This window comes from Calonectris borealis, chromosome 3 (genome assembly GCF_964195595.1).
Source record: "Calonectris borealis chromosome 3, bCalBor7.hap1.2, whole genome shotgun sequence".
NCBI classification, from domain to species: Eukaryota; Metazoa; Chordata; class Aves; order Procellariiformes; family Procellariidae; genus Calonectris; species Calonectris borealis.
Genome location: NC_134314.1, coordinates 63124829 through 63137234, shown reverse-complemented (window position 1 = coordinate 63137234; position 12406 = coordinate 63124829). Strand labels below are relative to the sequence as shown.

The 12406-nt window shown below is 38.5% G+C and overlaps 1 protein-coding gene across 1 annotated transcript in view; it reads right to left on the bottom strand.

Moving 5' to 3' along the window:
* Positions 1-12406, bottom strand: part of ENPP1 (ectonucleotide pyrophosphatase/phosphodiesterase 1) — a 57071-nt gene that overhangs the window by 23655 nt on the left and 21010 nt on the right. The window contains exons 6-11 of the mRNA XM_075145845.1: positions 9004-9101; positions 5281-5360; positions 3991-4110; positions 2754-2863; positions 1463-1528; positions 1077-1149 (exon numbers count right to left, since the gene is read on the bottom strand). Of these exons, the coding sequence (XP_075001946.1) occupies positions 1077-1149; positions 1463-1528; positions 2754-2863; positions 3991-4110; positions 5281-5360; positions 9004-9101 (547 nt within the window). The remainder of the gene's footprint in view (positions 1-1076; positions 1150-1462; positions 1529-2753; positions 2864-3990; positions 4111-5280; positions 5361-9003; positions 9102-12406) is intronic.

Here is a 12406-nt window from a genome sequence, read left to right as displayed (position 1 = left end):
GAAAGGAGCGTTGATGGCCCATTGATGCTTTGGCTGTTGCTGGGTGATGCTGATGATGGGAGGGGGGAGCACAGCCGGGGTGGTGGACCCAGCTGCCCAATGGGGTGTTCTATACCATGTGACATCATGCTCAGTATAAAAACCGGGGGGGGGGGGGGGGGCTCGCCCCCCGTTCGTGACACGCGGTCGGCGGTCGGTGAGCGGTTCTGTTGTGCATTGCCTGCTTTGTGTATTCTGTTATTGTTGTTGTTCTCACTGTTATTATTACTGTTCTACTTAGTTTTATTTCAATTATTAAACTGTTTTTATCTCAACCCGGGAGCTTTCCTACTTGTGCCCTCCCAATTCTCTCCCCCATCCCACCGGCGGGGGGGTGATCGAGCGGCTGCGTGGCATTTATTTTTGCTGGCTGGGGTTAAACCACGACAAGCACTTCCTTTGCATTTTTCACTTTGGTTTGTTAAAATGTAAAGCTATTTAGTACTTTTGAAAACAGTAGCAGTCCCAAAGATTTCTTATTTATACAACAGGTACACCACAGACTGATGGGGTGAACGTCCCTTTTTTCACCCTCTTTCCAGGAAGGCATAAAATCTAACTGCAGGGAGATAAGACCATCATTGATCTAACCTTTGCACAGAGACTGGGGGAAAATGCATGACAATTGTAACATAAATACTTCACCACCAAAACTTGGACCATTGCTATAAAGATCTCTGTTCTTGCTAAAATGAAAGTACATAAACTTTCTGTCCCCCTCCCCCCCACCAAATCAACATAAAGAATTAGTAGGAGCAGATAAAACAACATACAAGACATACCCAAACATGCTTTGGCAATTTAAAAGTTATTGAAATAAAGAAAATAAAAATTAGACTTGCTAAATAGGCTGTTTATTACATGCTTTGTATCAATGTTAATTATGGATGGGCTGTCTATTCACAAATTTTTTTTCCTAATAAGCACACTGAACATATTTGGTTAATCTAAATGAATTATGGAAGTTTATTATAGATTCAGAGCAAAGCTTCAAATAAAAAAAAAAAAAAAAAACAAAACACCACAAAACTACTTACTCCGCTGCTTACTGGTCCAAATTTATGGCCTGAGGAATCTGGTTCTTCTAAATACAGAGTGTAAAAGTGTGGTCTATATCAAACAGTACCAAAAATGTAATATTTTACATACATGTTGAGACAGTTTGAAGAGATTATATTTCAACAATGGATATCAAATATTGGAAACAATGCTATCATTCAGAGGAAGGACACATTAAAGGGAAATAGAGAAATGTAACTCAATAAAAAAAGGTTTCAGTCATACAAACAGGCTTGCATTAAATAATATTTTAACATTGTTAGAATAATGTATAAGATACTGTTTAAACCAGAAATCGTATTTACAAAGTGATTCATTGCAATACCACTTGAAAAGGAACTTACACTTGCAATCGTATACCTACCTTTCATCTTCAGGTAACTGCAGCCAGCGAAGAACAGTTACCACCCTTTCTTCAAAGGGGACTGAGCTGTACCAGAACAACACAAGATCAACCAACCATGTATTTCCAAGAGGTAAAAAATTTTAGTCACACATTACAAAATCAATGTACTTCAGTAGAGAAAATTGAATTCAATTGGATGCCATTAATGGCTACTTAGCAGGATGCAAGTTTTATTTATGCTGATTGTCTGTGACTCTACAGGAGTTAATGGCCTGATCTAAAGCTCCCTTGAATATTGTCCCCATTGATTGCAATGTGATTAGAATAAAGCTCCCAGTATTGCTTGTGTTTATTACACAAAGAGAATAATTGGCTTCAAGGTGCAAAATCACGTGCAGGTTTTCATTCCTGTTTTATGTTTTGAAAAAGTTTTGGTTTGGGAGTGGTTTTTTTTTAAATGTTTAAACAGTTTGAATACAAGTTCTCATACTACGCCACAAAGTAGATGCTCTATATCAATTACTGAAGTAGACCAACAATAAGCATGTTGACCTGTAACAACACGAGGCACCCACAAAGTTAGTAATTCAGCTACTTAACACAAGTTCAAGTAACAATGTACAAGTTCCTAGAGAAAAAAAACATAGGTAGTAAGTCAGGAATCAGAATTTCCATGCTATATGAAGGGTGTGGGAAGAGAAAATGATCCTAGCAAGAGAGAGATGAAAAGCCCAATTTCTTGGGCGATATTTGAGATTATTAAATAAATGGTGATAAATGACAGATTTATGTAGGATTTTCATTAGGTCGAAAATGTTCAATTGCAGTGAAGAGCAATCACTGACTAAAATATGACTGCCTTAACGTGAAATATTTTCAAAATTTGCAATGAAAATAATTTTACATTGGAACAATTTACCACAGTCAACATTAAAACGTTAGTTTTCATGGACAATATCATGTCAAGACCCGATCCATTCACTGTATGAGAGGTTTGGATTGAATGACTCTAAAAACACCCACAAAAGATTTTTATAAATAGAAACAGAAAAGCACTAAAGCTTCAAAGCTGGCTGCTCTTAAAGCTGATTTTTCCACATCTTTCCTGTAAAATGCTTGCTGAGGAATGACAAAATGATTAGACAAAGAATCTATATTATACTGAAACAAAGTTAATTGGATCCTATCTTTTTTTCATGTTGCATACAACTATTTAGAAAAGCAGGAAAAAAATTATGCTTCCTCTGGCGTCTGTCCCATTGCAACAGTTCAAGTAAAATATTCATCCAAGACACAGGAGTTTACATACCTATTGTATTTTTCATACAGGTTTGGAAAGGTTCCATTAACTGCTGTGTCTGACCCAGGCCAAAAGAACGTACCCGCTTTTAGACCTTGGTACATAGCTGTTAGCCAAATCTGCAGGAGAACAATTGCCATTATTAGTGCAGGTCACTGAATGAGCTGAGTGACTGCCGGATCCACCAGCTCTGCACCTTTCAGCAAGACCAAAAACTAAAAATGTAAGTGGAGCTCTCTGGACAGTCAATCTTGCATGTCATCCTTATCTGCAGTCCAGATATACCTTGCAGCCTGATTCCTTATGGCAAACACTCACATCCCTTCTGCTGCTACACCGGGGGAGCCAGGACAGAAGTAGGAACCATTAGCTCCCATGGATGGAGCAGTAATGCAATGGTAGAACCACGGCTGAACACCAGGAAGGGGACATGTCTCAAGAACAGTGAAGCAAGAAGGGGTGGGAGTCTTCCGAGGACCTATGCCCCACATACTCTGAAATAGGGGAGCAAGACTTTGGTCAACTCTTCCGATTCTACCGCTGATCTCATGATTTGCAGATTTCTGTCTGCCTTCTGCGTGTTTTCCTGTCTGATTTGTACACCACTTTCTTCTCAGTGGCCTGCAAAGCCTACACTTGTGTGTTTTTTTCTCAAAAAAAAACAAAACAAAACAAAACACACACACCAAACATCGGTCCTCCCCACATTACTAAAGTTGCATCTGCTCCCTTGCTCCCTTGCTATTCCTCAGGCTAGCACTCACCCCAACTTTCCCGTGCCACTTCATTTTGACGGCAGTCTCAGCAGATTTGCCATAGCTGTATGATTGAACTGAGACGTTTTCTGTGAAAACCACATCTTTAGACTTGGTAGTAATTTGCGCAGAGTGTAAACCTTTACTACCGCTTATTACTAAAACTAACCGGTCTGACGATTTCCTCAAAGGACTTAACCACAAGCCCACTTCATATTAAAAACGGAACAAAATCTGGTATCTCTATTAGTTATTCTAAGCTAGTTTTCTCCCTAGAGAAAATTCCATTTAAGTTCAACAAAATCCGTTACACTTTGTTTCATTTGTCATTTTGCAGCTCTAGTATGGGAATTCCTAATCATGCTGAGTAATGCTTCTTGGCTGACTTAGAGGTACCCTCTGTACTCTTTCAACATCACTATGCATCCACGTGATATTAAGTAACAAAACAACAGGCTGATGTACATTCTCAGCAGTGTATTAATACTTACAGGCTGTCCTTGGTACCACTGTGGATTAAACTTCTCTTCACTTTTAAGGGTAAAGTATGCATTTCTTTTGGGGTCATACATCTTGTTATCAATTATACCATGAGATTCAGGATACAGCCCCTGTAATTGAGAGTATACCTTGTCGCAATGTTATAAAGAAAAAGAACCTTCCAGCTACACAAACCGATGTCCGTTAGACAAATATGCCCAGTGAATAATATATATGTGACTTCTACTCCACCAGTACCTCAAGACGCAAATTTAACAGCTTCACCTACCACTGCTACCAAGCCCTACCTTCCAATTCTTAATTGCTTCTCAGCGAGATTGAAAAAAAAGAGGCAAGCAACTTGTGCTGGGGTCAAACTGAAAGACACCGTCTCAGTTCACGCATTTGTTGTATCGCTAGTACCAATGACAAAGCAATTACCTATGTTGGACCTCCCCCACATGACCAAAACCTGGGGATTTCAAAGGCAAATTGCACGGTAAAAGCTCGAGCTGGGGACAACCATTACACAGTTAGTGAAAGAAGTGCTCGGAGGCACCAGCTGTTAGGTAGTTTTAATATCGTGCTCTGCCTTCAAGCAGACTAGCTCCTTTTTACATTAAAGGATATAACACCACCACCGTTAGCACCCTGATAAACACCATGCCTGATACTTTTCACTGGAATGGGAAGCTGAGACAAAGCTCTATACTGTATTTAGGGACACTCTCACATGGCTGCAGGGCATGATTAATACCTCTTAGTTGCATATTCAATCATGGATATTTGTGAGGATTACACAATTAAACATCTCATTCCCGAACCTGTGCTCCTCACTTACCAAAAGACAGTCCTGACAAACTGGGAAGATAAGAAAGAAGGTGCAGATCCTCAAGTATTTGATTTAATTTTAGTTCTGACATGATGAAACTAAGAAGGATCTACTGGATTCCAACCCTGCATTCGGTGTTGAAAACCTCCGTTTTCCTTTTTCCTCCCATATGCAGGAGGTGATAAATTTACAAGATGAGCTTTGTGCCGTTCCTATCCAGGTTTGGGTACAGACCATCACAGAGTCAACATCAATGTGATGTTCAAATCTTTCCTTTCATTTCATACCCTTTGCGTCAATACCTTAAAGAAGTGGAACAAGGCTGGCAGTTTAAATGACATTTTCATATTCTGACTAGAAATCCTATTATTTTAATAATCCATCAAAAAATGTACTGTTCCTATGGAGACAACTTGATAATGAACAGTCTCTTCAGTAGTGGAAACAGATTATATACGGGAATTCTTACTGTGACGATGGAGTAATGATTGGGAAAGGTTTTTGAAGGATACACTGGTCTCATACTGGAAGTGTATGTTCCACATTTCTCTAGAGGGAAGAAAAAAATCAGCAAAATTACAGAAACAGAAACCCTTACAAGTTTCTCTCATGAAGATATATACCTATTTAAAAAAACAAAAATGAAAACAAAACCAAACAAACAAAATAACCCCACCCCAAACAACACAAAACCAACAACAACAGAGATTTCCAGAAAGTTGTCATTCTTTAAAATTCTGGAGTTAATACTTTATTCTTCTTCCCATATTCATTTACAATCTGACTAAAAGGCTATTAATACAAATTTTACATATTTCTAATGACTGACTTCAATAGTCATATGAGCAAAACCTACAGTCCTTATGAAAAGCATACATAGATAAGAAAAGAATAATGAAAGAAATTGCACCCTCCAAAGTGCCCTGGTGCGCGGCAAGTGAAGTCTGCCGCTTGAGACCAACCAGCTACTTCACCCTGGGCGCTCCCAGAGACAAAGTGGCCAGCAGCACAGTGGTGCCCTGGCTCTCTCAACCACCTCTCAAATCACTATTTATTTTGCATTCTCCTTTTTGTTTTTTTTAAATAAAAATAAGCTCTTGTTCTAGGATGAATCTCAAAGGTTTTTTTGTCTTGATATAAAAACCATAAGTTTCTACAGAGATTAGTGCACAGTATTTGTCAGCATGAAGAGTCATTAGCCAGGTCAAAGCACTTAAGCAAAGCTTACTTAAGTCAGCTGCCTAAATTTCCACAGGCAAATGTATGGACCCTGATTTTCAGAAAAAAAAAAAAAGTTAAAAAGAAAAAAAAAAAGCCTTCATTAATGACTTCAAAAATCCTATGTGATAAAACCACTTCAGCTGATGCTAAAGAGCTCAAAGTAATGATGATATACAAAGACAACCATTTCTTCACTGGCCCTCTGGGTCATTACATGCAACATAAATAAAATAGAAATGAAAGGTTTGATAATATAAAAAGTGTTGTGTCAAGGCACTTTGAACTCATTGGATTGGGGCTTTGGATTAGATCTCAGTTGAAATAATGAATTTGAGCTGAGATAAAAAGAAGCCAAGCCGGAAAAAGAAATCCTTTCAAGTTACATCGACATCCTCTCCCACATTTGCGTTCTGTAGTAACAAATCATCACTTGTACCCTTTTTGCTACTGCAACACACTTGATGCATTTCAACCATTTCCAAATCTGCTGTTGAGGCTGTTTTCCCAAATCATAGTTTTTTTGGTGGGGGTGGTGGGGAGGGAGGTTGGGGTGGTTTTATTTTGTTTTTAAAGTAATAGAAAAATACACGTAAACCTTGTTTTGTCCAAAATCCTAGGGGGTTTTGCTGGGACGTTCTGTAAGAGTTACCTTTCTTCTTTTTGATTTGTTGCCTTAGTTAAAGATGACTGAAGACAAAAGGAGGATTTATTTTAAAATTATGGTATCGCAGCATAGATGTATGTGCAAATGTCTTCTCTGAACCCCATATGCACACATTATGGCTATGCCTGGGTTTACCGAGAACCCTCAGCTCCATGCTGAATTGCCCATCTTTCAGCAGGTAGCAGCGTGTGTGTGTGTATAATAAAACTTGTTAAAAGTGAAATTCTGATACTGAATTACAGGCATCTACTCTAACAGTTTTCTCCAAGGAGACATCAGAATTTCTTTGTAGGCATGGCTGAATTAACAGAACTAGATAATGGAAATATTTTTATCTTACAGAATGCTGCACTTGTCCTTAAGTGTTTTAAACAGGAAAATCCAGGGTTTTAATTTAATATAAAACTGGGCAGTCCGATAAGTTACTTCATGCGAATAACTCTTCACTGCTTTGTAAATGCTGTCATTCATAAACTATGTCTCCTTTTGAGCATTTACTAGTCCTGTAAAATGGATAACTATGAACTTCGAAAGGATTCAATACAATTTTTCAGCAACGGTCACGCAATTTATCTGTTATTGTTACATGTCCACCACAGAGGGATAGATTTCATTACCCCTTCCTGCACAGTAAAATACTGTAGCAATGCACTCTTAGAAATGTTTATCTTTATAGTATGACTGCTTCCACCATTTTCAGTGCTTACAGACACCTGGGACACAAAGCACATGGAGATTTGAAGCCACGGGCCCTCAGAGCGTCATATGATACACACCCACCAATTTTCATTCATCATGAGACTATTTTTCTCTTACTGAAGAAAATTTGCCTTATCTGAGCTTTTCACCCACCATTTTACTATGACGGGAAAAAAAAAGACTGGAAAGCAAGGTTTTGTAACAAGAGAAAGCTGGATATCCTGTGGTATATCGTGTCATAAAAGTCTTCTATCAGATTACAAAAAAATGTTCTAGAGTAATGTAGAACTGTAGAAATAATATCTTTTCCCCAGACTGTTCCTTATTTTATTCTGACTAACACACGTATTATAAGACATTCTGTTTTCAGAATCCTTTAAAAATGTAAGTTTTGACCATCAAAAACTCCATGGATCTCGAGAAGTGAAGTGCCTTTGATGAGATTTGTATTCCTTAGTGGTCAGAATTTATCATGGTTTCAGTGGAAACAGAAATAGAAGTTTATTAGAAGTCCACGAGAGAAGTGGAAGGCACTGTAGCCTATGCAGACCAAAGAATGAAGAAACTTTACATGTGGAAGTGGATGTCACAGCCTGGAAGTCCTACAGTTGCTTTGTGGCACCATTATCTTGTATCTCAGCCAGAGCTATAACCATTTGTAACAGTCAGCCTCTCCTCTCAATGCCCATGAAGTCTTCTGCAGTTGAAAATTTTGATAACCGCATGTTATGAAATTGTTTCAAATGCCTTGTTTTATTCTAACACGGAGCAAAAAAAAAAAAGCTAAAACCTCAAATACATCTGTGAATTGTTATTCTCTGGAACAGATCAAGTTGTAACAACCACTGTACAAAAAAGCAAGTATTTTTACTGACATATTTTTAGTTAAACTGAAACCAGCCACCCCAGGTAGTAATTTATGAATGACAAGAAGATTGGCATATTTTTCAGACAAGAAATGCCATCGGTCCTTTACAGACCACAGCCAAAATAGAGACAAGAAAAGTAACTAAAGTTACTTAGACACTACAAAGTTAAGTAAGACACTACAAAACCTAAGGAAAAAACATGTACTTATGAGGCTCTCATTTCTTCTGAAAATGTTTGTTAAATTAAAGTTTTCTCAGATTCATCACATTTCTACCAGCCCTTCTATATGATCTGTTCCTAATCTCTTCCTTCTATATCTTCTTTTTCAAGTATAATGAAATGCTTTCTACCTTGCTTTCCATTTTCCAAAGCCATGCCACCTAAATATGAGACAAATGCAATGTAGAGTAAAAAGTGCGTTTTATTCTATTTTGAAGAAATAAAAATAAAGTAAGCTCACAGCAAAAAGTGTCCACATCCTAAATATAGCAAGGGCTACTTAACAATTTTAAGGTTTCACCGAAAATCCAAAGGGCCCTTTCCTCACGCCCTCCCTTTCTTTGCCCTTCCACACCTCAACTTCTCTGTACACCGTTGTTATATAGGGCAACAGCTTGAATTTCCATGGAAGAGTGAGGATTTAAAAGAATAAGCATAGTTGCATCTACAGAAAAAGCAAACCCCAAGGATTTTTCAGGTAAGACATCACGATATTGCTTAGACAAAGAAACTACTCACGTAATTTGCTAATAACAGGTAGAAGTCCACCCCAAGTCTGCAAATATTCTGCTCTGAAGCCATCCAATGAAAATAGTAACACTGGAGACTTGGTAAATCTGAACAAACAGAAATTGAAGTATTAGAAGACAGACTGAGAAATAATTTCCTATCACTTATTTCAAGTGATAAAGATCTTACAAAGAACTTTTACAGATTATTTAACCAAGAAGAACTAAACCACTATCCCTTCTGTACCAGAAGTACTATCAATCCCCAAACTTGAAAGTGTGGCCCTACGACTGGAACACTGAAACAGCATTTCAGCCTGGAACTTGAGAGAAATTCAGAAACCTCTTTCACTGGAACTAACAAAAATAAATTCTCCCTTCCAGTCTCCACAGGACCTATGTTTTCCAGCCTTGACTTTGTCCCAGCTTCAGCCCTGTTCAAACAATTTCTCTCCAACTGTAAGTACTTAAACCATTGCATCACAGATGGGAATAGTCATCAGTAACTTCCTCCGTGAACAAAAAATATCCTATGTTTGACCTATGGATATGAGGACATATGAGACTGCAAAAAACCACTGATTTGCATAAAAGAATCGAATATATTTTACATGCCAATTGCAAGCTCATTTTTCCTTTTTATGTTTACAAATTGTAAAATGAATTTTTTTTTTTTTGTAAAAAAAAAAAACTTTGTTGCACTTTAGTTTCCCAAAGTAAAACAGTGAGGATAGAAGACAAATATAATTTATAAAGTGTTGACAATTTCTTTAGTGAGGTACCCCACCAAAAAATCCAAACAGTCATTTACAAGTCAAACATTTATAAGCCTTATTTCAGTCAAACAAATGTGACTATATTAAACTGAAGATTAGTCAGGCAACAAAAACATGTCTATCCTAAGAAAATTTTAATCAACAATTTGTACAACAGTTCAGCCAAAAGCACTTCATTAGTCAGAACGATTACATAGCCTACCCTACACCCCAGAAAGAATAAAACATTAAGATGTATTTGTAAGATGTGTGTTTGTAGCCTGGTTTTTATTTATATGGCATATTTAATACCATCTTTTCGAAATCTTAGTAGGGGCAGTTAGTTGGGAACAAAAAATGAATGATCTTCAGACCAAGACTAAAGTCCTTTGGCAGAACAGAGTAGGGAAACTTCATGTACTACCTTTGCCCATATTACAAGTATTTTTTCCACTGCAGATTCTGACCTTTGCAACTTTTGCAAATACCTTCTCTGCTCCCTGCCCCCCCTCCTCCCAACAAATTGGTTCCCTCCAATGCAGAGGTCTAAAAATCTTCACTGCAAAGTTTCCTGCAATAAAATATAAACTTTGAGGCAAAGACTGTTCAATATTACTTACGGACAAGTCTAACTTAAAAAAAAAACAAATTTAAAACAACGCCTTAGAAAGGGACTTTACGCAACTATTTCTGGTTTGGCATTTACAAGTAAACCAACTGTTAAGTACATGTTTTGGTTGTCTGCAAATCCAGCTACTGACCCCCTGGCACATGTAAAATTAAACCTGGCGAAATGGAGAGTTGCCACAACTAGGGAGGAGACTGGCCGTTGCGCTTGTCATACACTCTACACATGCTGAAACTCACACAGAGATCTGCCCTGTGCTCAGGGAAGCAAAGCATGACAGACCGACCACGTTAAACTGCACTCCCTTTGGAACAGCTCCAGTAAAATCCCCGGAAAAACTGACCTGAGCTCAGTCCTGAGATATATCAGCAATTTCCATGACTTTTTCCTGTCGACAGCCAAGGTTACACTTGCTACTTCAAAAATGTGCCACCATGAGCAAGCAAGCCTGGGAGGCTCAGGTTTTGGCCCTGCCAGCAATTCATGCTGGCTGTGTCCAAACAGTATGACAAGGGTGTTTCACAGCTCTTGGATAAATATGTACACCACAGTCACATCCTGACTCCAAACTGAAGGAAATGCAGTGGTAATTATCCCCTCCTATAAACTAGCTTCTATGGAAACATAACGCCGGCAACCCAGGCTTGCTGTGGTCTAGCAGGTTCACCAGTCTGGATGATCAAGAGCCCAGAACTGCGGACCACACTGCCAAGCCGACCTGCCTCACCGCAGGCAAGTTAGACCACAATTAAAGGAAAAAAAATAGAAGAAAAAAGGAAAAAAAGAAACGAAAGTCCTCTTGAAAAGCTAAACATGCTACACAGAAAACTTCCTATCCCCCACACATACATACACTATTGCCTATATACGGTCACAAAGCATAGGACGTAGAGCTTTCTTTTCCGCTAAATGTAGGTAAAGCCTCAACAGGAGGCATAATAGCAATCTTGAAATATACAGGAGAGATCTGCAGAGAGGAAAGGAATCAGCTGCTCTTCCAGCTCAATGCAGATAGAACAAACAGTAATAGGCTTAAAGTACAGCAAAAGGTACTAAGAAGTCAGGAAAACCATCTAGCTAAGCTCTAGGATAAACTGCTTAAGTAGGTTTGAATTCTCAGAGTATTATTTCATTCCCAGAACAGTGGGAAGGACTAGATCACTCCTGAAATCTTATAGTACGTTAACTTTACAATCCTATTAAATAACATAGAACCTAGTGTTGGAAAGACTTAGGTGTGCACTTGATTTTAAGCATTTGATCAGTCTCATTGAAATCAGTGGTATTTCTCAGATTAAGCACCTCATTGAACACTGCACTGTCTTTTGTCTATTCTGCGCCACAATAGCAAACCCAACTGAAACCAAAACACAATAAAAAACAGCAATTTGAACCCACAAAACATGTTGTATTAATATGCATAGAATCAGAATTGATATCCTGAGGCCTCAAAATGAGCACTGAGTTAAAGTCACCTGCACTCCTGCCTACCCCACCATAGGAAGAAGTGGATTGTTTACCGAGTTGTTAGTTCTGGGAGAGGCTTGTGTGCTAATAGTCTGAGATGAGCCTCAGTCAACACTGTTTGATTCAACTTTGACCACACATCACCCTTTCCTGGACTAGGTTTTATTGCAACATTTCAGGTTTTGCCAGGATTAAAACAATTTTAATAGAGTAACTATGCATCCCTTTCATGCGCTGAACAGAAAAAAAAAAAAAACAAACAAAAAACCCTAAAAACAAGTTAACCAAGTTAAACAACAGGAGTTGCCCTACAGCGTTTACGCCATTAACTTTGACTGTGGATGTGCACAAGGCTCTTGTTTGTTTATCCACCCGTGGGGGGTAACACTCCATAGTCTTGCGTTAGGGAAATCAGCATCCTAGTGTCAGTTCCCAGCACACAGTCCGGAATGGCCCCTGACCTCAGAACAGGAGTTAATGACAAAAGCTTCCACAACCACCTGGCTACCTCCCTCCTACATAGGACCTTATCAGGGACTTGGACGCCAAGCTAGACAGAAGCT